The sequence below is a fragment of the Alligator mississippiensis genome, chromosome 10 (assembly GCF_030867095.1).
Source record: "Alligator mississippiensis isolate rAllMis1 chromosome 10, rAllMis1, whole genome shotgun sequence".
Taxonomy (NCBI): Eukaryota; Metazoa; Chordata; order Crocodylia; family Alligatoridae; genus Alligator; species Alligator mississippiensis.
Genome location: NC_081833.1, coordinates 68,130,545 through 68,155,251, shown reverse-complemented (window position 1 = coordinate 68,155,251; position 24,707 = coordinate 68,130,545). Strand labels below are relative to the sequence as shown.

At 42.5% G+C, this 24,707-nt stretch overlaps 1 protein-coding gene across 13 annotated transcripts in view; it reads right to left on the bottom strand.

Moving 5' to 3' along the window:
• Nucleotides 1-24,707, bottom strand: part of WWOX (WW domain containing oxidoreductase) — a 686,397-nt gene that overhangs the window by 505,258 nt on the left and 156,432 nt on the right. For all 13 annotated transcript variants that reach the window (XM_019488204.2, XM_019488201.2, XM_019488203.2 and 10 more), the window contains 2 exons: nt 3,970-4,155; nt 136-400 (listed from right to left, as the gene is read on the bottom strand). In XM_019488204.2, the coding sequence (XP_019343749.1) occupies nt 136-400; nt 3,970-4,155 (451 nt within the window). The remainder of the gene's footprint in view (nt 1-135; nt 401-3,969; nt 4,156-24,707) is intronic.

Sequence of the window (24,707 nt, the reverse complement as noted above, 5' to 3'; positions counted from 1 at the left end):
ATCGTCATTAAAAATACAGTTGTAGTCATGAGGGGCAAAAGGTTAAAGCAAATATGTACATCTGGGGGTTTTGTAGCTTCACTCCCAGGACCTGAAAACTGAGGATGTGTAAAATGCTGCAGATCAGTCGCTTACCATGGATTTGGTGAAAGGCCGAGCCAAGGTAAACAGCAGGGTATACACCCACCAGTTGCGATGGAGAGACGAGTACATCATATTTCCAGGATGCACTGCATTAGATGTCACCCCGTGGGGAGAAAGGCGTCGGTTTAGCTCATTGGAGAAGAGTATATTGCAAAGCTTGGAACGGTTGTACGCCAGCATAGCCCAGTACTCTTTCTTAGATGGAGAAAGCAGGCTAAAGTCAAGTTTTCCCGAGGAGTCTTTTATGTCTGTAAATCTAAAAAACAGTAAACATGCCTTAGACACTATGGAGCAAACTCCGATCTCATTTAAAACTGTGCAACTCCGCTCAACTCACTTCAGGTTGTGCTGCTCCACATGGGAGCAAAATTTAGCGCCTGATCTACACAAAGTAAAATCCTACTTTGCAGTTCCTTTAAATGTAACGGACATTGCTTAAGGTACACAAAAAATGAAGGGAAAAAAAAGGAAACAATAGGATAGATTTAACACAACAAAAGTAGAAATAAACACAGGCTTTTCTGATCATTTAAAAACTATGAACTGCATTTTTTTGGTTTTACACATGGCAACAAAGATAGTTATTTTTAAGTTTGTTTTGTTTTGAAAACTCACACAAGCACAATTAACTTGCGTTTAAATAATTCAGCATGAAGGATTTCTGTTTTTAGAAACAGTGTAATGTGTATTCTTAGCCTTCTTCCTCCACCCATCTCCCACAATTATTTTTACCAAATACTCAAGCATTGCATATTTTCATGTAAGTGTTCAAGTAACTATGGATGAGTCTTGCTGCCTCTTAGACTCTTTTTTAGATTAAAAATTGATGAATATAAAGGGGTTATAACCTTGGTAACTTGCCATCAATAGTCTTATATGTTTAAAAGATAAATGTAAACAAAGCCAAAATGAGTTCTGGCAGAGTATAATGTTTTTAAGTACACCCATGGCATGGCTGAACACAAATCAAAGTAACTAGTTGATGTTTTTTAATTGGGTCTGACAGAGTCATTAAACACCAGCTGTTTGTTTCTTTCTTTCTTTTCTTTTTTTAATAACAAAGTAGTGAATGTATTCAAGGCATTTACATGAAGAAAAGGAATTTTCTAGATAGTCATCTTAGCATCCTTACAATTTTGGCTTATTAAATTAACAGTACACATTAGTGCTGAGAAATAAATCAAATCACTCTGTTACAAAACAGGAGATCCACTAAAACCAAAAAAAGATTTAACAAACTTTCTTTTAATGTTTAGAGCTTTTAGCATAAGCTGGGGAGCAGGGAAAAAAAAACCCCTAAACAAAACTGTAGTGCAAAACAGGTTGCTTAAATTGGAGAATCTCCTGCCCCAATAGCTTGATTAGCTAGTCACTTCAGTCAGGGGAAAAAATAGCAATGCACACAGCTAAAAGGGCTCCAAGGTGATTAGGGCCTTGAAGAATCAGGACCTGGCTTGGTCTCAGAAATAAAATGCCTCTTTCAAGACTACCCCAGGAATAAACACAAATGACTGTAGCCAAATCAGATCATAAGACACTGTCTACAACAGAAATACAATTTTTAAGCAGGCTGTGTGCAGTGGCATATTGTGAACCCAATACCACCCCTACTTAAGTGAACCAGTCTTACTCATGTTGGCAGCTCTCACTGGCTTCCATGTACTATCAAGTTAATTGCACAGAAATTAAGACAAGAGGAAATTCAACCTATTTACTATTCACATTTTAATATGGTGCACCTAAATTACCCATACACTTAATTTTAACCAAATTCATTTGCATTGAATCCAGTTAACTAACCAATACAGAGGAAGAACCAGGGAGGCAAATAAATATGTTGCCTTGGAGCAGGTGAATATAATATTTTCCACAACAGGACTTCATTTTTCCCCTAACAGGGGGCTTGACTCCAGTGAAAAGATTCAACCAAGGTTTATGGAAGTAATTAGATACCAACACTTCTGTTTTACAACGTGGTTTAAGGCTCTAAGTTCTCTAGTAGGTCGAAAAGTACCACCACATAATAAGATCTACTGTCTAAATTTGCTCTCTGCAGAAGTTTATTGCTATTGAACTGCTAGAAAAAGAAGCCATTTAAATGGCCATTTTAAATGTTCAAATATGATTTAAGGGACAAGAAATAAACTCCTAAAAATAGAAAAGCAATAGATTGCATTAGTTGTTATATTCAGTCATTCACTGTTACTCAATTTTTGATGGGCTTCCACAAACCTCTGTAGATCTTACTGAGTTAGCAATGAGCACTTAAAAAAAAAAATCTGTTTTTTCAAAAGAAAGATAAAGACATGCAAAGATATAAGCTCCAGTTATGCACAGCTCTTAAGGGGGGGAAAAAAACAAAGATGTCATTTAAAATACTGTTTGAGATACAAACTTACAAAGGGAAACAAGCAGCTGACAATTCAACATAATTGCCCATTAAATAACAGCTCATTTATACATATCCCATTGTGCCCTCCACATCTGGCGAGTGATTGGAGTTGGCAGATTTATTTCTAGAGCTATCCTGCCTGCCCCACAGTAGCCTTCCTCACTCCTACCAGAACTCTGCTACTTGCTTTAACAAACCTGGTGTGATTTGCAAAGATAAGGATGTCCAGATTTTGTTACCACCTAATTACTAGATGTTTCATGTCTTTTAACACTGGGGAGGATTATTACTGGCGTTTTCTATTGCTTCCTTTCATTTCAGCCATCATAAATTTAAAATGGTAAAAGTAAATCTATCTGCAGTGTGTCATTTATACCATAAGCCCCTGTGTTTGGAAGTGATAAAGGTTTCAGCCTGACCCTTGGCTGGTCTCTCTCTGCCAGGTCCCAAGGGTTACATTTTATGGTAACATGATTAAAAAAATAAGCTTCATTCTGGGTCACTAAAACATTTCAGAAATCAAAAAAAAAAAGTACTTGCACATTTTTTTCTTTTGCTTTGCTAAAGCTGTTATAGGCGGCACCAGAAAAGTGAAATCAAAATCAACAGTAATGTTACTAACACTGGCCTTCATGGCCTAATCCTGCAATCTCTGCACATTCAGAACTAAGGTTGAAATCAGAAAGGTGCGTGGGGCCAGAAAGCACTAGGCCCTACATCTTATTCTGGGTAATAACTAAAAACCAAAACCCCCCATTTCCTTCTGTTCCGTTTTTAACACAGCTCCAAAGTAAGCTGCAGAAATAGCCAGAGTAATATAAAATCGTGCATTGTGCTTTTGGCCAGCTAAACCCCAAATGGTGATAGGAAAAAGTGTTGTCTGATATTTTAATTGAAATTTTAACCAAAAGAGGCATGGCCAGATCTCTATAACTACAGTACTTCCTTTCCTACAATTATATACCTAATGTCTGCATTGAATTCCCTAACTTCTCATTATAAAACAATTGGATTTCATCTAGCAGTCTTTAATTGCATTGTTTCTCCTGTTAGAATAACCACACATTCTTCTTGGTAAGATGTTGAAGTTGTTGAATGACAAATCAATAAAGGTCATGCCATTCTGATTTAATCAATTATTATTCCATCTCCTAGCAAAATCAATCAGTGGCCTGAAGTGCAGTGAAAAATCTGCATTCATACAAAGAGTGGCCAAAAAAATACTACCCAATATTATGAAACTTGTATGTGATAGCCAGATCCTCCAGCATTCATAAATAAGAGCAATCCTTTCAGTAAGATTTCTCAGGCATGAGCCAGTGCTGTAAGGCTGAGCCTTTTGTGTATTAAAAGGTTTGTATTTCCACCCTACTGACCGTCCGATTTCAGAAAGGGAGCTAAATAATAAACCATACTGTGCGACTTGAACCAACCTGTGTGATTCTGATGAAACCATCACAACTCTTGCAGGAGATGAGCGACGCAGGACATCTTCAAGGAGCTGGACAAGGTAAAAATTCCCCAAGTAATTCACCTGAAAGGTGGACTCCAAGTCATCCTCTGTCAAGCACCATGGGAGAGCAAAAACAGCAGCATTGCAGATCAGGATGTGAAGGGGCCTGAATAATCAAAAAGATAGGATGGCATTAAAAAAAAAAGAAAAAGACAGTTGAATGTACTAAGTGTAATAAAATGTTCTATTTTTGGAATTGGAGGCTCCACCTCATCATGCCGACACCTCACCAGGAAAAAAGGCAAAAATCACAAACAAAAGTAGCTTGTCAACAACTAGAGCCCAAATTCTTTGCATCTCCAGATCCACGCTATTGAGGTGAATACCTCATCACCACAGAAGATTTCGATGCTCAAAACATCCGTAATCCCTGGATGGATGACTGACAGGCCTATGCAGATCTGACTGAGTGGGCACATAGACTGGCCTGCAATCATCATAGCTCCTTTCCACTCCTTCAGATGTCATTGAACACCCCAAGAAATAGGGGTACACATATGGGAAAGTTCAGAGCTTCAGAGGTAATTCTGGCACAAATACGTCAGGAAAGGTTGCCAATTCATTCAGTGATTAGGAGCAGCATGCAACAGTGCCGGGATCGGAATGGCATTGTATTGGAAAGAGACCTTCTCCTTAGCATCGACATAATAGAAGGTTTCTTCTCCTTACTGGGAAGGAATCTCATCCCACAAAAGATCCAATTCCCATCTGTTTCTTAAATGTTGGACATATCAATTCATCACAGCTGGGAAATACAAGGAAACTTGATAGACAAATAGTTATTGAAAGAGATCAAAACACCCATGTCTGTGGACTAAACTGGGATAAGAACATCACCGTACGAATAATGCTTAAAAAAAAAATCAGTTGGGAGGGGATCAGGATGGAAAAAGAATAACCTAAATAACTCCTGAAGCATGAAATCTAGGAAGCCCTGTCCTCTGGTGGGAAAATTACCACAGCCTTACATGAGACCCTTGAGACAGAGACTCTCCTTAGACTACATCACCTGGCCCGTCAAATGGAGAGGGCACCTTGAAGGATTTTGAAGACAAAAGCCCCTGGTTCTAGGGTTTCCTTGTCAAGGCAGGACACAACTATTCTAAACTGGCAAAGGGAAGAAGGTCATCTCCACCTCCCTGCAGATCCAATGAGATCAGTGGCTCCAAGCACACAGTCAAGACTAGAGTCAATAACAGTCACAAAACATGTTCATCCTTGGCCTTAACCATAAAAGGCTCCTTTATTTTGCACTTGGTGTGCTATGCATCTTGCACTTTTTTAAACCAAACAGGTAGAACAAGGACAATTACCCTGCTTCCTTTCATTTCTGCATGTGAGGGGGCGAAGGGCTCGGTGTCTTCCTACCAAGTAAAACTTGACCCAATCGAGGTTTTACTTGACTGTCTTTGTCATTGAAGAAATCTTGGCACCAATGGATTTAGCTCTGTTTTTGGAAGGCTTAACAGACTTAGAATCTGATATAGCAGATCTCAGCAGGGATGTCTTTGAGCTTGAAAGGTCAAATTTGACAGGCTGAGTCTGCAAGAGACAATTCCTGTAACAGTAGGAGTTTAACCCTACATTCTTGGCCCTGATATACCCAAAGAGCAAAGGTCGCACAAGCCAAGCAGTCACCAAGCAAGTGCCCTTCACTGTATTTCAGCACACAAATTGAAGGGGCATTATGGACAATTAAGAACAAAAATGCAATTTACAAAATGCATTTTTTACACTAGTGTCAGCCCTGTTAGGTATATGACCAACAAATGGCTAAACTTGATGGCAAAACCAATTTTTTAAAAATCTCAACGTAACCCTAATTTATTATAAACCTAACAGACTCCTAAACAACAAAAGAGTATAATTTAAAATGGAGCAAATGAAACATAAGCAGTAAGAAATGGAAGACAGCAATATGCTGTTTTCAAGTAGGCTATAAACTGTCTAGGAATAAAATGTCTATAGCCACACCTCCTTGTCTACTACATATGAAACTGTGTGCACAATCAAGGATCATCACTTCCTTAGACGGTTCCAAGCCAGGAGCACCCAGGCCACACAAATCCCAATACTACGGGGCATCTACAGAAGAAATTCTGGAGGGGTGGGATTTTCAACAAACTCAAACAAGCAAGCAGCTGACTCCTTTACACACATCTGAAGTTCCCAGGCATTTTGTTGGAACTGAGAGAAAGAGATTAACTAAATCTGACAACACAGAGAGCACTATCATTGACATAAAAAAAGATAATTTTTATATAATATTAAATTTCAGCATAAATGGATCTGAATAGGAAATTCTATGACAAGTTCTTGGAATCTCAGTGTGGTGAGTTTAGGACTTCAAAAGGCACAATTGACATGATCTTCATTGCTTGCCAGCTGTGGGATAAATGCCAGGAATAACATAAACCTCATAAACCTCTACTTGGCCTTTTTTGACCTCACAAAAGCCTTCAACTCTATCAACCGAAAAGCACCATAGAGTATACTCCTGAAGTATGGATGCCCACCGAAATGCATCACCATTTTTTGCCTGCTCCATGATGACATGCGAGTGATGGTTGTCAATAACAGATCTATCACAAATCCCTTTGACGTTAAGATGGGAGTTAAGCAAGGCTGCATCATCGCTCCAACACTCTTCTCTACATTCCTTACCATGATGCTACATCTAACCATCAACGAGCTTCCAGTTGGAGGGGATCTAAACGACCGAATGGATGGTAAGCTGTGTCATCTCAGCCAAATCCGGACTAAAACCAAGACCACCCCGACCTCCATCATTGAGCTCCAGTACACTGATGATGCTCTAGTCTGTGCTCTTTTGGAAGCAGACCTTCAGGCAATCGTTGACATCTTTACCAAGGCATACAAGAAAACAGGACTGATGCTTAACATTCAGAAGACGAAAGTCGTCCATCAATAAGCTCTTAATGAGCAATCCCGAGCTTCAGTCATTCAGATTCACAGTGAGACTGGAGAAGGTTGAATATTTCCCATACCTCAGAAGCCATCTCTCGGAAAAGGCTGACATAATCATAGAAAATTAGGGCTGGAAGGTCATGTAGTCCAACCCCCTGCTCAAGGCAAGACTGTCCACTACAACCCCCAGGTCCTTCTCCATAGAGCTGCTGCCTAGCCAGTCAGCCCCCCGCCTGTACAGGCACATGGGATTGTTCTGTCCTAAAAATAGGATTTTGCACTCGCCCTTGTTGAACATCATGACATTTGTTTTGGCCCAATCCTCCAATTTGTCTAGGTCATTCTGAATCCCATCCCTACCCTCCAGCGTATCGACTACTCCCTCCAGCTTGGTGTTATCTGCAAACCTGGTGAGGGTGCACCCTATTCCATCTTCCAGGTCATTGATTCAGACATTCAACAAAAGCGGCCCCAGGACCAACCCCTGGGGCACTCCACTTGATACCAGCTGCCAACTAGATATTGAGCCATTAATTACTACTTTCTGAGCCCGATACTCCAGCCAGTTTTCTATCCACCTTGCGGTCCATTCATCCAGCCCATAGTTCCTTAGCTTGCCTGAGAGAATGCTGTGGGAGACCGTATCAAAAGTCTTGCTAAAATCATGGTTGGCCACATCCACTGGTCTCCTATTGTCCACAGAGCCAGTCATCCCATCATAGAAGGCAATCAGGTTGAATGGCCTTGGTGAATCCATGCTGACTGTTCCTAATCACCTTCTCCTCCAAGTGCTTAGAAATGGATCCCTTGCTTCATGATTTTTCCAGGGACTGAGGGAGGCTGACTGGTCTGTAGTTCTCTAGATCCTCCTTCTTCCCTTTCTTAAATATGGGCACCATGTTTGCCTTTCTCTAATCATCTGGGATCTCTCTCAATCACCATGAGTTTTCAAAGATGATGGCCAATGGCTCTGCAATCACATCAGCCAACTCCCTCAGCATCCTCAGAAGCATCCCATCCAGCCCCATGGACATGTGTACGTCCAGCTTTTCTAAATAGTCCCTAACCTGTTCTTTCAATACTAGTGGCTGCTCACCTCCTCCCCAAATTGTGCTGTCTGGTGCAGTAGTCTAGGAGCTTGACCTTGCCTGCGAAAACTGAGGTGAAGAAGGCATTGAGCACTTCAGCCTTTTATGCATCCTACGTCACAAGGTTGCCTCCCCCATTCAGTACGGGACCCAAACTTTCCCTGATTCTCCTTTTGCTACCAACATACTTGTAGAAACCCTTCTTGTCACCCTTGATATCTGCAACTCCAATTTCGCTTTGGCCTTCCTGACTTTATCCCTACACACTCAAGCAATCCTCTTACACTCTTACCTAGTTATTTGTCCAAGTTTCCACTTCTTATAAGCTTCCTTCTTGTGATTTAGTTCAGGGGTTCCCAACCCCAGACTGCAAGGGGTTGGCTGCCAGTCCGCAGGAGGGCTGGCTACCAGACCGAGAGTGACCATGGACTGGCAAACTGTGGACCAGCAAACCACGGACCGGAAGTGACCAGCATACTGTAGACCGGCAGCCATAAAAAAGGGTTGGGTGCCTGCTATGTCAGTCCCTGCTGGTCTGCAGTTTTCCGGTCTTCGGCTTTGCGGTCCATGGTCACTTCTGGTTCATGGTTTGCCAGTCCTCAGCATAAAAAGGTTGAGAACCCCTGATTTAGCTTACTGGAGAGTTCCCTGCTAAGCCAAGTTGGTCTGCTGCCATACTTGCTAGTCTTGTTCCTGCGCTCTCAGTAAGAATTCTCTAAAGCACAGCTAGCTCTCCTGGACTCCTCTCTCCCCGCTTTCCAGGGGATCCTGCCCATGAGCTCCCTGAGCAAATTGAAGTCTGCTTTTCTGAAGTCCAGGGTCCTTACTCTGCTGCTCTCCTTCCTTCCTTTCTTCAGAATCCTGAACTCAGTCAACTTGTGGCCACTGTTGCCAAAGTTGAATCCACTACTACATTCCCCACCAATTCAACTCTGTTTGTGCGCAGCAGGTCAAGAAGAACCTGGCCTCTAGTTGGCCGCTCCAGCCCTTGCACCAGGAAGTTGTACCCAATGCTTTCCAAAAACTTTCTGAATGATCTGTGCACTGCTGTATTGCCCTCCCAGCAGATGTCAGGGTGACTGAAGTCCCCTATGAGAACCAAGGCCTGTGATCAGAAAACATCAGCTAACTGTTTGAAGAAAGCCTCATCTACCTCTTCCTCCTGGTCTGGTGGTCTATAGCTGACCCCCACCACCACATCACCCTTGCTGCTCTCCCCGCTAACCTTAACCCAGAGACTCTCAACAGGCCTATCTCCAGTCCCATACCAAAGCTCTAAGCAGTCATACAGCTCTTTTACTCCTCCTCCAAAGATGCTCTGCCCTCTCTTCGTCAGGTGGATCCCATCTCTTTCCAGCAATCCTTTTTCTTGGAACAACATCCCACGGTCGAAGAAACCAAATCCCTGCTGTCTACACTACCTGCACAGCCAGGTACTGATCTGCAGGATGCACCTGTTCCTGCCTGGGCCCTTTCCCTTGAACAGAAGGATTGAAGAGAACACGACGTGAGCCACAGACCCCCTCACCCTTGCACCCAGAGACCTGCAGTCACTTTTGATCCTCAGGGTCTCCTCTAGTAGTATCATTGGTGCCCACATGGATGAGCAGCATGGGGTAGTAGTCAGAGGGCTGGATGACTCTCAGTAATCCCTCCGTGACATCTTGGATCTGGGCTCCAGGCAAGCAGCAGACTTCCCAAGACAACAAGTCAGGTCAGCAGATGGTTCCCTCTATCCCCTGCAGAAGGGAGTCTCCAACCACCACCACCTGTTACTTTTTCTTGGTGGCGGTGGTCTCAGCCTTTCCCACCCTGGGGAGGCCTAGCCTGTCCTCATCCACCAGTGGAACGTGCTCCTCCCTTTCTGTTGGTAGGGCTCCATATCTATTCTCCAGACAAACTGCTGCAGGTGGAGGTGAAGATTTCTATTTGTTGCCAGAGGTCACAAGCTTCCAGCTTCTACATTCCTGGGAGTCCATGTCCTCTTTCTCCTCTAGCGCTGCCTCCAGCCATTCTTCCTCCACAGCCCTGGAGGTCTCCTCCAGCATCGAATCGATGAACTCCTCATGGCAGAGGATGTTTTGGAGTCACACCACCTTCTCCTATAGTTCCCTTGCCTGTTCCCTGAGAGGCACCGCTCACAACGCACGCACCCCCCGATCTGGCCGTCACTGGAAAGAACCTGCAAGCTGCAGCCCCCACAGTGCCAAACCCAGACCTGGGTGGAAAACTCCGTGGTGAGTGGTCCTGCCTGTACGGAAACCTCACGGGTGCTAAGTAGAGGCAGCGGCAGTGGCTCTGGCATTCCAGCTATTTCCCTGGGTCTTAATCTGCCTCTTCTCTCTTACTGCCCTTTTTCCAAGGGCACCTTCCCTACCAAACTCACCTAGAAGCTGGCCTGTTTACTGCTTGTTGGCCCCAAAAAGTTCCTTTTTTCCTGCTGCCTCACACCAAGCTAAAAGGCTCTACCCTCAAAAGGGGAGAGGGGAGGGCAAAGTGACCCGCAAACTGTCCTGTGAACTGCCCACAAACAGCTTATCCTGTTTGCTGCCCCTGTTCGCTGGCTCATCAACAGAGAAATCCAACATCGCCTCAAATGTGCAAGTGCAGCCTTCAGACGCCTGAGGAAACAGATGTTTCAAGATCATGACATCAGATCCAAAACCAAGTTAATGGTTTATCAAGCAGTCATGATCCCCATCTTACTGTATGGAGCTGAGACATGGACAACGTACAGGAGACAACTCAAGTTGTTGGAAACATACCACCAATGCTGCTTGTGGAAGATTCTTTGAAGCCAGTGGGTAGACAGACGCACCAGCATTAGCATCCTCTCTCAAGCAAACGCCATGAACACTGAGATGATGACCGTGTGACATCAACTGAACTGGCCCAGCCACATCATCCAGATATCCAACTCAGGACTCCCAAAGCAAGTTTTATTCTCCCAGCTCGGGCAAAGCACACAGAAAAAAGGAGGTCAGAGAAAGTACTTCAAGAACGTCCTCAAAGCCAACTTGAAAAAACGCAACATCAACGTCAGCTTATGGGAGAATATTGCCCAGGACCACCCTAAATGGAAGAAGAGTCTGCTGCAAGGATCTCAACTGAAGATTGAAGTTGTTGAAACCTTACAACAACAGGAGACAGAAAAACAGGAGCGGCAGAAACCACAGACCAAATCAAGAACCCAGAGCCACCCACCCTGCACAGAAATATGTGCATGAGCTGCATACAAAAAAATCACCCTAACACAGTGATCAAAAAACACTGTATTCCTAGCTAATCAATCAGTGGTCAAAAGTCCAATATCTGTATCTGAACAGAAGTGGGATTTATGTATTTATTTTAAGGCTCATAGACCGCTTCAGAGAAATACTGAAACCTCAGGAAAATTCAGAAAGTATAGTTTTCTGAAGGCTGAGTTTCTGCTCTCCTTTAGCTTAGGTACAACCTATATTCATAAATCTGGTCCCACATTTTGCACCTGGAAAAGAAACTGAGGATGTATTGTGTCTATGAAAGGGCAGCACTGTATCTTTACTCAAATACCCTGGCAAAAAGCCTGTCCCGTGTCAACCTGGTGCAACCCACTTCATGCAGAAGGGCTGAACAGATAGAACAAAGTTTACACAAAAGTCCTGCAAGAATGATTTTCCTGGTTTGTAAGCTCTCAGGGGCAGGGACCATATTTTTGTTCTATATTTACGGAGCATACCTGGCACAATGATGTCCTGGGCATTGTGGTCATACTAATAAATAATAGGGAACAAAAAGGAAATTATGGAACTCTTGGGCTATGCTATACATCTTCATTAGAACTATGCTGCAACATGGAACCTGTGTAAAGCAGCGTAGTTTACCATCATGTATCTGCTGACTGTCTTATAACATTCTTGAAATATGTAGATTTATACAAAGGGCAGGGACTGCCCTCAGATATGTATACACACATCCTGGCTAAGTGAAAGAGAGGAAAGCGGGTCACAAAAGTGACATATAAAAAGTCCGCTGAAATGTACAAATATAAAACAAACAGGAAACACTGAGCACTTAAATATTACAAATTATTGATCTGCAGGTTTAATTTACATAAGTCATTTTCATCCATTTGCAGTTCTTGAGAGTAGACCAAATCCTCTTATCCTGTAATAACTGTAACTTCAATGACAGGACACAGCAGTCCCATGTATGCTGGAGCAAAGGTATGTGATCCCCAGAGTGCAGGGCACCCACACAGTAGCTCTTGAGCTCCACTAATCCAGGTCATAGCCTGTACGAGTACCCAAGGTTACTGTGCTTCTCATATAAGCTAGGGACAGACATTAAAAAAGCCAGAGCCTGAACTGATTCAATCTTTGCAGGTTAGCCTAACCTGCATAGATTGAACCAACTTGCAAGTGAACAGACATTCACTTTTGACTCCGGAAATGTGGGCACATGACTGTAGTGGCTCAGGCTAGAAGCTGGGGGGTGCTAGAGTGACCCCTCAGCTACAGGGAAGCATTTCCCATCCCCACCCTCATGGCTCCAACAGCCGGGGTGTGGCCAGACTCCAAGGCAGCAAAAAGCAAACAGAGATTGGGGTTTAACTTCCCCCTCCATACCCTGTCCCTGGGACCCCAGGGGCAGAGCAGCCCATCAGGCATTTCTGCCCCGTATTGCCGGGGGGGGGGGAGGGAATAAGCCCCCTTCGCCTCAGCGGGCCATGCCAAATAGTGCTTGGCCTCAGCAAGAGTGGGTGGGTGGGTGGGGGGAGGGAGCACCCTGACACAGGCTGCTATGCCGTGGCTGGCCAGGCCCCCGCCAGTGGAACAGCGAGCAGATAAATGCCTGGAAGGGGCTGCTGTGCCCCTGCCTGGCAGACCCCAGCTGGGGTCTGTGCTGGTGGGACATGGGAGGGAGGGGGAATAAACCTCTTCCTTGCCCCCTTTGTTTTATGGGGTCTGCTGGAGCAGACAGCACAGTCTAGGCCAGGGCTGCACAGCATGCTGGGGGACTCTGGTTTAACTTATCCCAGGAAGAGGTCTGGGACAGAAGTTTCATAAACCAGTTTGGCCTCAATCAGTTGAGCCTGATACTACATTCAACCAGGTTTATCTCAAACCGATTTCAGCCATTTTGAAACTGGTTTATGTGCCGTGAATTTCATGTTCTGTTACAGGTTTCTGCTCACTTAAACCGGTTTATGTGTAACTTCTGTCCCTAGCCATAAAGGCCAACCACCACTTAACCATAGATTCAGTGGCCACACCTTATCCCCCTGAGGTATGCAAAACTGCTATTTAAGGTAGTGCAGATTCGACCTCTGGGAACAGCATGCTGAACAGTTCAGAACAGGGTCTGTTTAACCCCTTCATATTCACACTGGTTTTATCACATGCACCTGCTGACGACACATGACAAGGTTTAGCCTAACGTACATTATTCTTAAATATGCCATATAGTATATTTTGTTAATTTTTGCAATCTTTTTGCATAAAAAAGCAGGAGACAGAATTAAATTTTAGCTCTGCTTATACTGGAAGTATGCAATCCCTCACTTTTCATATATTTAGCTGGTGAACCAATTTTAGGAATTACTCTCCTAGAAACAAGAGGCTCCCCACTCCAAAAAAAAATGCTTTTTTTTTTTAATATTGATATAATCCTTGCAGTTGCTACTTGGCAATGACCTTATGACAAGACATCACATTGTGAATTCTGAATACACAACTGACAATAAAAAGAACGTCCCCTGTTGTTACTTTCAGTTGGCCTTCAGATTTATAAGGCAAGTGAAAACTGCATGAAAGAATGCAATTTGAATTAAGAGGACACGAGACAGAATGAGCCCACATATGAACCGGGACTCTGTTCTCCCTATCCAAATTTTAATATCCTTCATTAATGCTAATTATACAATAACTACCAGAGGCAAAATATGTACCCTATACTTAAACCTGTCAGCAAAATTAATTAAAAAGAGGATTCCATAATATAAAACTATAAAACGCGATGAATTTTTAATTGTAAAGGCATTTAATTGGGCTTTACAAAAGAAAAAGAATTACGTTACTCTTTGTTTTTAATCAGATTTCTGTTTCTCAAACACCATCTTTCTATCCATTTTTTTAAGTAAATTAAGTTTGAGAGAGGCTGTAAAATTATGATTCTATAGCATTCCATCAAATGGTACAATGTGTAGGACATTAATAAAAGCAGAAATATGTTGACCAAACATCCTGGCTGAATATAATAAGTAACATTTATTTTTCCATTTTAATTTATTTTAGTTAGTTTTGGTGTTCACAAATGATGCAAGATCAACAGCCCTGGAAAAATGAAGTCCTCCATTTATCCAAAGAGCAGAAACCTCAAGGGCGGCATTGATGGAGACTGCCATTGTACCTCATTTCTGTCCTGAAAAGACCACCTTTTGGACTGAGAGGATAGTTCAGGAGCCGTGTCCATTATGTTACTGGTCTCTCTAGTGAGACTGTTAACAAGGGGCCAATTAGTGTCAATTTTGATGGTAGTTTTTTGTGATGTGGACACTTAGCCACTAAGAAATGGACAGAGATCACGTACTCCCTTCACATTAGTCATGTACCAGCCGTCACACGGTTATGAATTTCAGCCACCAAAGGTAGATTTTAGTCTCCAAGGTGCAGTGTCTTGTTCCACTGAACATTTCATTGTGCAGTAGCAAAATTTTCAAGGTACATGACAATTCATATCAGACACCTGGTACTAAAGTCCACTTTTATAACTGGAATAGAGTTAGAGGATTGCAGCACTATGACCTTGCTTTCTGTAGTGTATTAGAAATGCCAAGTTGGACTACATTGCTCTTAGTAACCATCCCTAGGAAAAAAATATCTACTTGCATCTAAAGCCGACTGCTACAATCCTTTATCAAAGCTATAGGTAAATAACAACAAGAAGTCAGCAGCAAACCAGGATTTTCCATTGTGTTTATTCCTAGTGTTGACATTACAAAGCTGCTCTCTTTAACCGTATGACTCCTATTTGACATTTCTGTAAGCACTGTACAGCTAAAACCTTGCACAGTGTTTTGAAAATTTACCCCTATGCCTCTTTAAAATGTCTTCAGCCAGTGACTTACACTGCGCCAAGTGAGCTAATGCGTTCTACTATTACAATTTAAGAACGTATTGGGACTTGCACATAAGCTGCTCCATCATAGGACCGTATACAGTCACTGTTTCTTATCATTCACGGCATGCCCGAGACCTGAGAATATAGTGCTTTGACTGTAAGCAGTACTGAAATGGTAGAAAACTCACCCTTACCTTTATAAGGGCAGTAAAATTTGGATACTTTAAAAAAAGCACTCTGAATTGGCAAGGGATTTTTTTTTTTCCCCCGGGAATCTCAGAAGTGAAATACCTACAGTTTTGTGTGGTTTTGCTATCTTGTGATATGTCACCAACTCTTGCACCTGGGCAAGTTATTCAGATCTCACCTGCTTACGCAGAATCTGCTATTGTAAGTAATGGAGTAATGTGAAGAGACGTTGTGCACTGTCTGAATGCACTATCTTATTTGTTTTGTCTTGGTATGGGGTTTTTTGCTGGTTTTGTTTTTTTTTTACAGAATGCATTGTTTGACACAGAATAACTGATTACATTAGAGAGATGCAGAAATTAAGTCATATCTAGTTCCACCAGTTACTTATGGAATTTAATAATCAATTTGTTAGCATATGATGCAAAACTATGTTCTGTCAAGAGTATTGTGAACTGGCTGTGTGCAGCAGGAGCTGCTTTCAAGGGAATTAATTACTGCAGATTTGCAAATGGAAGGATAATATTTTCCAGCAAACGCAGCCTGTGCATTAGGAGGTTAAACAAACACTCTCCAAAATGTCAACACAATTCTTGGCTTTGGTATTCTCCCATTTCAAATGCAATGAAATAGTTAACTCAGAATATTATGCAAAGGGAATACTGCTCAAATCTTCCCAGGAAGCAGAATGTCACACCATCTGGGGCGCTCCTCAAGTGATTTGAAAAGTTCACATTGTTTGGAATTGTACAGACATTCAACAGAAGAGGCCCTGCTATATCCCCAAAGCCTCATAAGCAACTGTAGACCTATGTCATACCTCCCCCCCCCCCCAAAAAAAAAATAAGAACGAGGCAAAGCTCTGTGCCTTCTCCCCTACCACAAAAGAACCAAGTCACATCCACAGCACTTTTCCATTGCAGAGTTCTGAAAACTGCTTCTAAACCAGTGTCAGAAACTGGCATCACTTGCTACGAGGAAACATCCTATTCTAGAGAGATCCCCTGCATCACGGCTACTCTCATGGGCCAGCAGGAACAACGTGCCTACCACGGGACCAGAAACATCATGTCCACCCTCCAGGAATCCAGGTCATTCATAAAACTTGAAGTCATGATAGAAAACTGACCCACCTGATGTGACACTAAAACACATCTTTCCTGAGTGATGATGACAAACATCAAACAACACTTAAAAAATCCCACTAACAGTGTGTGTCAAGGGAATCTGTTACCTACTGAAAACCACGCAATAGTCTCAGCAGTACTGAAGGAATCAGTGTCTGATACTGGTGACTTCATAAACTAATACTTAGTGTCTAACTTCTCTCTTCTAAGAAAGTTGATTGAGAAGTTTGCAAAAAATAGTCTCCCATGCCATCTGTTAGCTGACAGTCTTCTGGATGCCTGTCAGACAGGCTTCACTCTAAGGCAAGCTACAGAGACAGTATTTGTAGCCCTGATGGATGACCTCCTCCTATTCACAGGCAAGGGAAATGCATCCGAACTCATCCTGCTGGACCGCTTTCCAGAATCTAATACTGTTGATCAGCAATTATTCCTGCCCCCACTTCCAAAGGTCGAAGGGAAATGCACTAAAATGGTTCAGCTTGTTCCTTTCAGACAAAAAACTCTGAGCATTGTTATGAACAACTGTCCCTCTGCATCCAGAAGCCATTGCCTATACTGGGCTCAGCCCTCACCCCCACATTATGCAGTACTTCTACAAAACACTGACCACAGAACTGCCCGAAAAAAATATGAATGAACACAGGTAGTATTATGTTCAGAGCTAAATCCTAAGCTTGACCCTTTAAAACTTTTCCAGTAAATTCTTCTTGCATACAAATGATCACACATAAGTCAGAAAATATTAAGTAACTTGTTCCTGTCCTCCTGTAAAGGAAGAGAAAGACATTGATATTCTCTGCGGATAAAACAGTGGCATAAATGTTGCGACAGACAGAGAAGACAGACCTACTTTTCCTCTCCTGCAGTGAGGAGGAAGCTTTTTTCTTCTATGAACATAAATTTAAAAGTTCAACATTTGAATAAAGAAGTTAGATCCCACACAAAGACAAGCAAGTTGGGAAGTAGTTCTTAACACACATGTAATGTTATCCCACACTTGACCTTTCTAACACCTACTCCACCCTCCGAACTCGTACAGAAATTATCCCAAAGTGGGGTATTACTGTAAACTCAGACATGAGTTTCCCAAAGGTTAGAAATGAAATAAGAGAACTAAGAGACTGTTTAATTTGTTGACATGCCGTGTCTCTCACACTTAACTGCGTCACATGTTGCAAATGTGATATGCAGTGTTAGAAATACTAGGTCTCAGAAATGCTTCCCCCACACATCCCATTTGGCCTTCCAAAATATAAATCTCATTTCTTTTGATACTAAGCTACTATAAAAAAAAGTGAAGGTCAAGGTAAGCTTCAACTTATTTTTCTAACAACCTACTCCAGAGAGTACCATGGATAAATGAAAAAAATGTACTGAGTAAAAAAGCAGGAGAGTGGGAGGACCAGCTGTGCGTCAGCTCTTCCACTATAATTTTTTCATATGTCCACGCCTAGTCCATGGTTAATGGAAGCAAAGCCCCTTATTAAGCTGCCGCTGTCTGGCTTCCACTTGCAAGACAGAAACAGGTATGCAAGACGGCTATCATGGAGCAAGTGATGCAACGTAAATCTTCCCCCCTCCACCTTGGGATAACAGTTCACTCCATCACCACTTAAGCTTGTCTGGCTGGTGGGATTTGCAGGCAGTTGCTTCCCTGTTCCCCTCCTGTTAAGGTCTCAAGTAAGACATAGAAGGACTGATCTAGGCTTATCAAAATCACCTACCTGGGACTCCAAAGCCCTGACCCTTATCCCAATTTCCAGTTGTACCGCAGATTTCAGCAATTCTGAAAAGGCTTATATCATCCAAGTATACCAGTATGACTGATTTCTTTTTTCCGCTGGGATCCCGAAAGGGGCACTTCCTTATTCTCAGGCATTGTAACTGTCTTGGATTGTGTCCCACACCTCCCCAAGGTTATAACCTGAGCCTCAGTTATACCTCTCTGTTTTAGCAAATATGACCTTTAGGGTATTGACACTAGGGGCCTTGTTGTACGGGACACTAAGCACTTCTTTTAGTTACATCATAGTAAGCATTAGCAGCTGTACTAAAAGCAGAACATGTTCTGGGCAGTCGCACGGTAATGTGTTTACTACAGTATCTTATGCACAGCTCGCTGATTGTCAGTCCTAGTCTGATACCACACCAGAGTCTTGAACTGGCCCCTGTGCAGTGCCAGGGCTGGGAATGATTATCAGCTGACTGTCAGTCCCAACCCTGGCACCATACCAGAGGTTCAAGACTATGGTGACATCTTGAATCTTGAACCCCGGCGCCGCACCAGAGCTGGTTTACGATTCCAGTGCGGTGCTGGCGCTAGGACTACCTATCAGCAAGGTGTGCTGATTAGCCCCTGAAGTGGTCCCACAACAGCCGAATATATGCTACTTAATACAATCTGAAGATACTCCTCCTGCAGAAAAGTCCTAACTTTGCTATGAGATGATTGCACTTAGCACATATTTTACTGCTTGAATGCACAGACACTCACGCTTTAAACAGAGTTAACGCATCTTAAGTGCAGCACGAGACATGGCCCTAACAAGAAGCATCAGTCCTGCTTTTCACCTAACTATGCCCCCTTAAGGCAGCATTTCAAACCAAACTCCAGATCTGAGAAAAATCCATGGATTTTTTTTTTTTTTTTTTTACCAAATAGTTTGCCCATGTGGGCAATCCATGGATCTGAGAAACAATGGATTTTTTTCACTCCACCTGGTCTTGTACAGCCATGTCCAAAACACATCCTACCACGAATGAAAGCCTGAAATTGAGGCCATCATACAGAAGCATCCTACAATACAGTGTCAACCAGCTCCTTCATCTCAATCTTCATCTCGCTATCCTTTACACTCGTTTTATTTTTTTAAGGGAAAGATGTAGGGTGTGAGGAAGACAAGGTGTCCTATCTGATAACTCCTTGCAGCCTCTGTTGTGAGCCCTACCATTTTTCACATTGGTCTGAGCTTCTTTGTAAGTTGGAATTTTGCCTTTTCCTTCCTCAATGGTTACTGGAGGGGAAAAAAGGGGGCCCACTCTCTTTCCCCTTTCTTCCTCTCCCAGACCCCAAGCCCTAATGCAAGCCCTCATCTTCCATCTAACTTTGTTAGATTTCATCTGCCTCTCACATCCCAAACAGTGAGGAGGAGGACAAGGATGAGGACAAGGACGAGGAGGAGCATCTCTTTCTGTCTGCTGCCTGGAAAGGCAGAAGCAGAAAGTGTCCAGTGTCTGGCAAATTTTGCTCTGCTGTTACAGGCACTCACCTGGGAAAGTTTTCCACTTGTAAGTGGACAAGTGCATTTTTTCAAACCCTGATTGCAATTCATTATTTATACACATCTACAGGCAGTATGTATTAGGCATAAACTAGCCGTAACTGCACAGTGAGCATTCATTTCTACAATAATTATGGAACGATTTGTTGTTTCAGCAGATGCTTCAAGATGTACAATTTTTACCCACATGGGCAACTATTTGTTAAAAAAAGAAAAAAACTTGTACATAACAGAAGTAGTTACTGAACATTTTTGTTAAGAATATGACACACCACATGGAGAACAGCAAAGTCCTCAGATAATGTTTTCAAAACCAGGGTTGATCATTCAAACAATAAAATATTTCATGCATTTTGAACATTTCACTTGCCAATGACAACTCCTTCCTCTGTTTTGCCTAGAGATATATGGAGCTGTAATAGAGTTCACAAAGCCCCCAGCAGCTGCATGCTGCCATTCAGACCTGAAAGATTCCATGTCATGATAAAAATTAATGTACTCTGACATCCTCTGGGATTTTTTGTGCCTTGGGAACAGCTAATGAAGAAATACAACCTTTCCAGAGCACAACACAAATTTTTGGATTCCAAAATTAAGACACATGTGGTATATGTGTGGCCTGTCTAATGTCAGCAGTAAAGCATCCATGCCTATGCGCCAAAAAATTCTGCCTCAATGTGTTTTAATTATCTCCTGTATAACGCCTTTATACTAAATATACCACGTACATTTAATACATGGATTAATTACTTTTGCCTATTATGAAAAGGAAATATCAGTTAAATATACATACTATTTTTACCCATTATGCTCTAAAGCTATGGAATACTATTTTAGTCGTAGAAAAATAGGTTTTAATGGAGCATATTAAATCATGAATACTTTACATACTTGTGTACCCAAGATGGCCCTCAGAGCTGGTGAAAAGTCGTGGAAAAAGACGGGACCCTTTTAGGGAGTTGGTTATTAGGGGCTTATTACCTGGCCTGGCTCATGGAGTAGATCTCAAGATCTCAATGGGATACCTAGGCTCTCAGAGTGCCTGGGGAAGTAACAAGATCCTGGAAATGGGCTCCAAAACACCCACACGGTTTATCAGGGAATCATGTGAAATCAGCATATTCAAAATGTCCTTGCTGAGAGCTAGCCAAGCAGGAAACACAAAGGGCAGAAATGAGTCTTAAAACCTGCTACTCGGACCTGACTCAGTGCTGCTGGGAGGTGCTTCCCTTCACTTAGGATCCAGAGCCCAGATCCCTCTCCTAACAATTGGAGCCTCTCACATTTCCTTTAAAGAACTTTCCAAGTTCGTTAATGGTGGTGCCAAAGCCCCTCTTATTATACAATAGTCTCATAGGTACAGAACTCACCCATTAAAAGGGAGACCCAGGTTTAATTCCCTCTTCTGCTTGAAGGGATTCAAGTCCTTATCTCGGACCAGTGATTTAAACATCGAGCTAGGGGTGAAGACTTGCACACCTCCTCCTCCTCTTGCAACTGGGCCACCATGCAGCAAAGAGGCACTTCCTTTGAAATGTGTCAACACCACTCGCTGTGCGGAAACTTTGGGCAAATATCTTACCAGCAACAGTTTCGAATTTCCTTTTGGCACCAAAGGCAGCGTTGACCTTGGCTGTACTGAAGAGGAGGCAAAACTCATTTCAAAAGAACGAGGTCTCATTTTTCATCCTTCTCTTCATTTTCAAAGCCAAGGAGTTAGATATAGTCTGAGCCAAAATGCCTAAAGCTAGCACTAGGGTACTTTGAAAGGTAGAAAAAGACCCTATAGCCTTAGATGTCAAAAACAGAAGACAAACTCTTTTCTTCTCTGTAATCTGATAAAGAAGCAGAGTCACCCTCCAAAGATAAGTGGGAAGTCCACACACTTTAGACAATACTGCTTTGAAAGTGCCACATAAGCATCTTTCTACCAAAATTTAAATTCAGGTTTCAAACTGACAGCGACTCCAGCACAATGGGGAAATCTTTTTTGTGTGTATAATTAGAACTAAATCTAGCATGCATTGTAAACTCTATACTCATTTTAAAACTGATTCTTACTTTTTTAAATAATATCTGTACCTATTTGAAGGGGTAAATATTTTTGCTGTCCCCAAGAATCATATCCCTTTCTATTACCTCTGCTCAAATTAAAGACAGTCTGGCAAGATCCTTGTGATCTATGCCTCTATGGAGAAGGTGGGACTCAAGTTTGAGAGGTTAGGTTTGGGGTTTTTTTTACCCTTTTATTTCAAAAATACTGATGAACAGTTTCTGGATCCACATGGCTTGACACACACACACAACCAAGAGGGGGTAATTGTGTAGGAGAGCTTAGGAAAGAGGAAACATTTATTCAGGAAACCAATCCCCAGGTCTTAATAAGGCACAATACCACCACATGAAAATGTTTCACCCTAATTTTATTATGTATGTTTCAAATGCAGTCAACCTTTGATCTTATTTAAATTTAAGATATGTGCTGTCTGCAACAGTAACTTCTCAACTATGAATTTGTTTGCATATTTAAGTCAACCTGGATACTTTTTAGATGTCTCTTAAAATGTACTGCGTTGGCTGGAACACAGCCTTGTGTCTGAGTGGCACTGACAGGATGCCAACCGTATTTTAAGCTCAAAAGACAAATTTAATAGCTCCACTGTTACTAGTTCTAATTCACGGAAAGTATTTCTATAAATGCCAAAAGGCTTAACAGATTTTTACAGACTTATAAAGAAAATATATTCAAATTTCTGAAGTACAATACACTGTGATAACAATTGTATCTGGCAAGAAAATAATCTACTATAGAACTTCTAAGTGTTCTGGCATAATGTCACTGCTGGCAATTTATTCAACTCCTGTATTCATGTTTTTTTCAGGTGTTAGGAATCACTTCCGCAACAACGTGCTAAAGATCTTACAGACTTTGTTTATATTTTTACTTATTAAATTATACTTAAGATTTCATTGTGCTTAAACGAATGAACGCAATCCAACATGTCAACGGCAGCATGAAAAAAAATTCGACAAAGAAAGAGCAGTAGCATTCTGGGGCAAATTTGCAGGAGGTTCTGAAATCTTAATTGCACCCACAAGATTTCAGAGTGCGTCTGCTTGCGGCATGAAAAATGAACACACTCACAGACTTTGAGGGCATATTAAAGGGAGGCCAACAGAAAATCTGGCCCTCCCTGTTCTGGGCCTGGATGGGGAAATAAGAGACTAGGTATTCCAAGTGCAGAATCATAATTCATAACTGCTGTCCTGCTACAATAGAAATGATTAACCAGTTAACATATGCCAAATCTTACCACAAAATATTCTATTTTAAGTGTAGGAAAATAGCTGCAGTGAGAATCTATGCATGAAAACAGGCTGCATAAGTCTAAAGTGTTACCATCAGCCCAGATATTGCTATTCCGATAGTACCTGGTGAATGCTATTTTATACTTTGTAAATAAAATGAATTATTTCAGCAACAAGACTGCATTATTGTCTTTTTAATGTTGATAAAAATAGGTTCAATTTCCCACTGTTTAGCTCATGGCAGCTTTAATTTGAGCCACAGGGCACCAGGCAGCAGGCTTGAGGCATGTTGAAGATGCACCTCAAATTTCAGCAGCAGCATAACACTTACTGTCTGTTCCTGAGCAGAGAGCTCTTCCAGTGCTGAACTGGACAATGGTATTGTGCTGTGAACTGGCAGGTACCGTGGAACAACGAGGATAAATACTGACATGATAGAAAGCTGGTTTGCAAATATTAGAGCCGAGGCATTAGATCACCCTGCCAATAACAGCAAAATGGTTTGGTCAAGCATGTGACAATCAAACCATGTTACGTGTTAGGAAATTAAGTTCTGCAAAATGATCCTCAAAACTACACTTCGGGCAAATACCATGGACCCAAACCCATCAAACACACTTAGAAAATAATCTTTGTCTACGCACGTGTTCAGCTCCTGGGCCTGTGGGCCGGATTCAGCCTGCATCGCTGCGTCATCTGGCCCACAGGGCTCTCCATGGGTTTGGACATTTGGCAGCGGGGGAGTGGTGGCATTGCTCCCCTGCTGCCAAATTTCCAGACCTGTGGGGAGCCCCCAGCCCTGCCCACTGGATCGAGCACCTGATCCCAGCACGTGGAAACAGGCGGCAGTGCCCCAGGGCCCAATCCTGAACACAGGGCTCCATCCCCACTCATCTGGCCTGTGGGGATGAAAGCTTGAGCACCGCTGGTTCTTCTGCCAGGAGTTCTGGAGGCCACCAGCAGCTGTCACACCCCGGCAGCCCCTGAGTGCACGCACACCCACATGTGACAAACTCAAAATTCAGCCAGCAAACCTCTGTTGCATGGACTAAGCCATAGATGCATACAGCATGAATGACATATGCCTGCTCAGGCAGTAACTCGATAACGAGGAATTATGCAGACCACAATCCCTCGCATAATGCAGATGCTCACCCAGGGCCTCTGGATCTGGGAAATGGTAAACCAGGTCTTCTCTTCTGGCCACCATCTAGCAGGCATTTCAGTAAAATCCTGTAGCAGGACTGAAATGCGTTCACTTACCCTCCTACCAGTGTTAACACTTTCACTTTGAGGGAATCCTTTTGAAGAGAAAGGGGAAGGGCAGCCACTCTTCAGGCTATCTTCAGTTAGCGAGCTAAGGTTACCAGGGGATGTGCCATGCTATCTGTACTAACATTCAGAGACAGGAAAAAGCTGTGACTCAAACTGGGGAGTAAAATGAGTCAGTATCAGTGTAAATCTTTGAGCTGGTTTTCCATGGGGAATTTCCTTCTATGAAACCTTTAGGCACACCCCATGGTTTAAATTCTTGGCATTTTTCAGTTCTTATAGTTAGGGACCTAACAAATTCACGGCAGGAGCGGGCTGCACAGCAGCTCCTTTAATCTCGAAGGTTTCCATTTGTGCCCC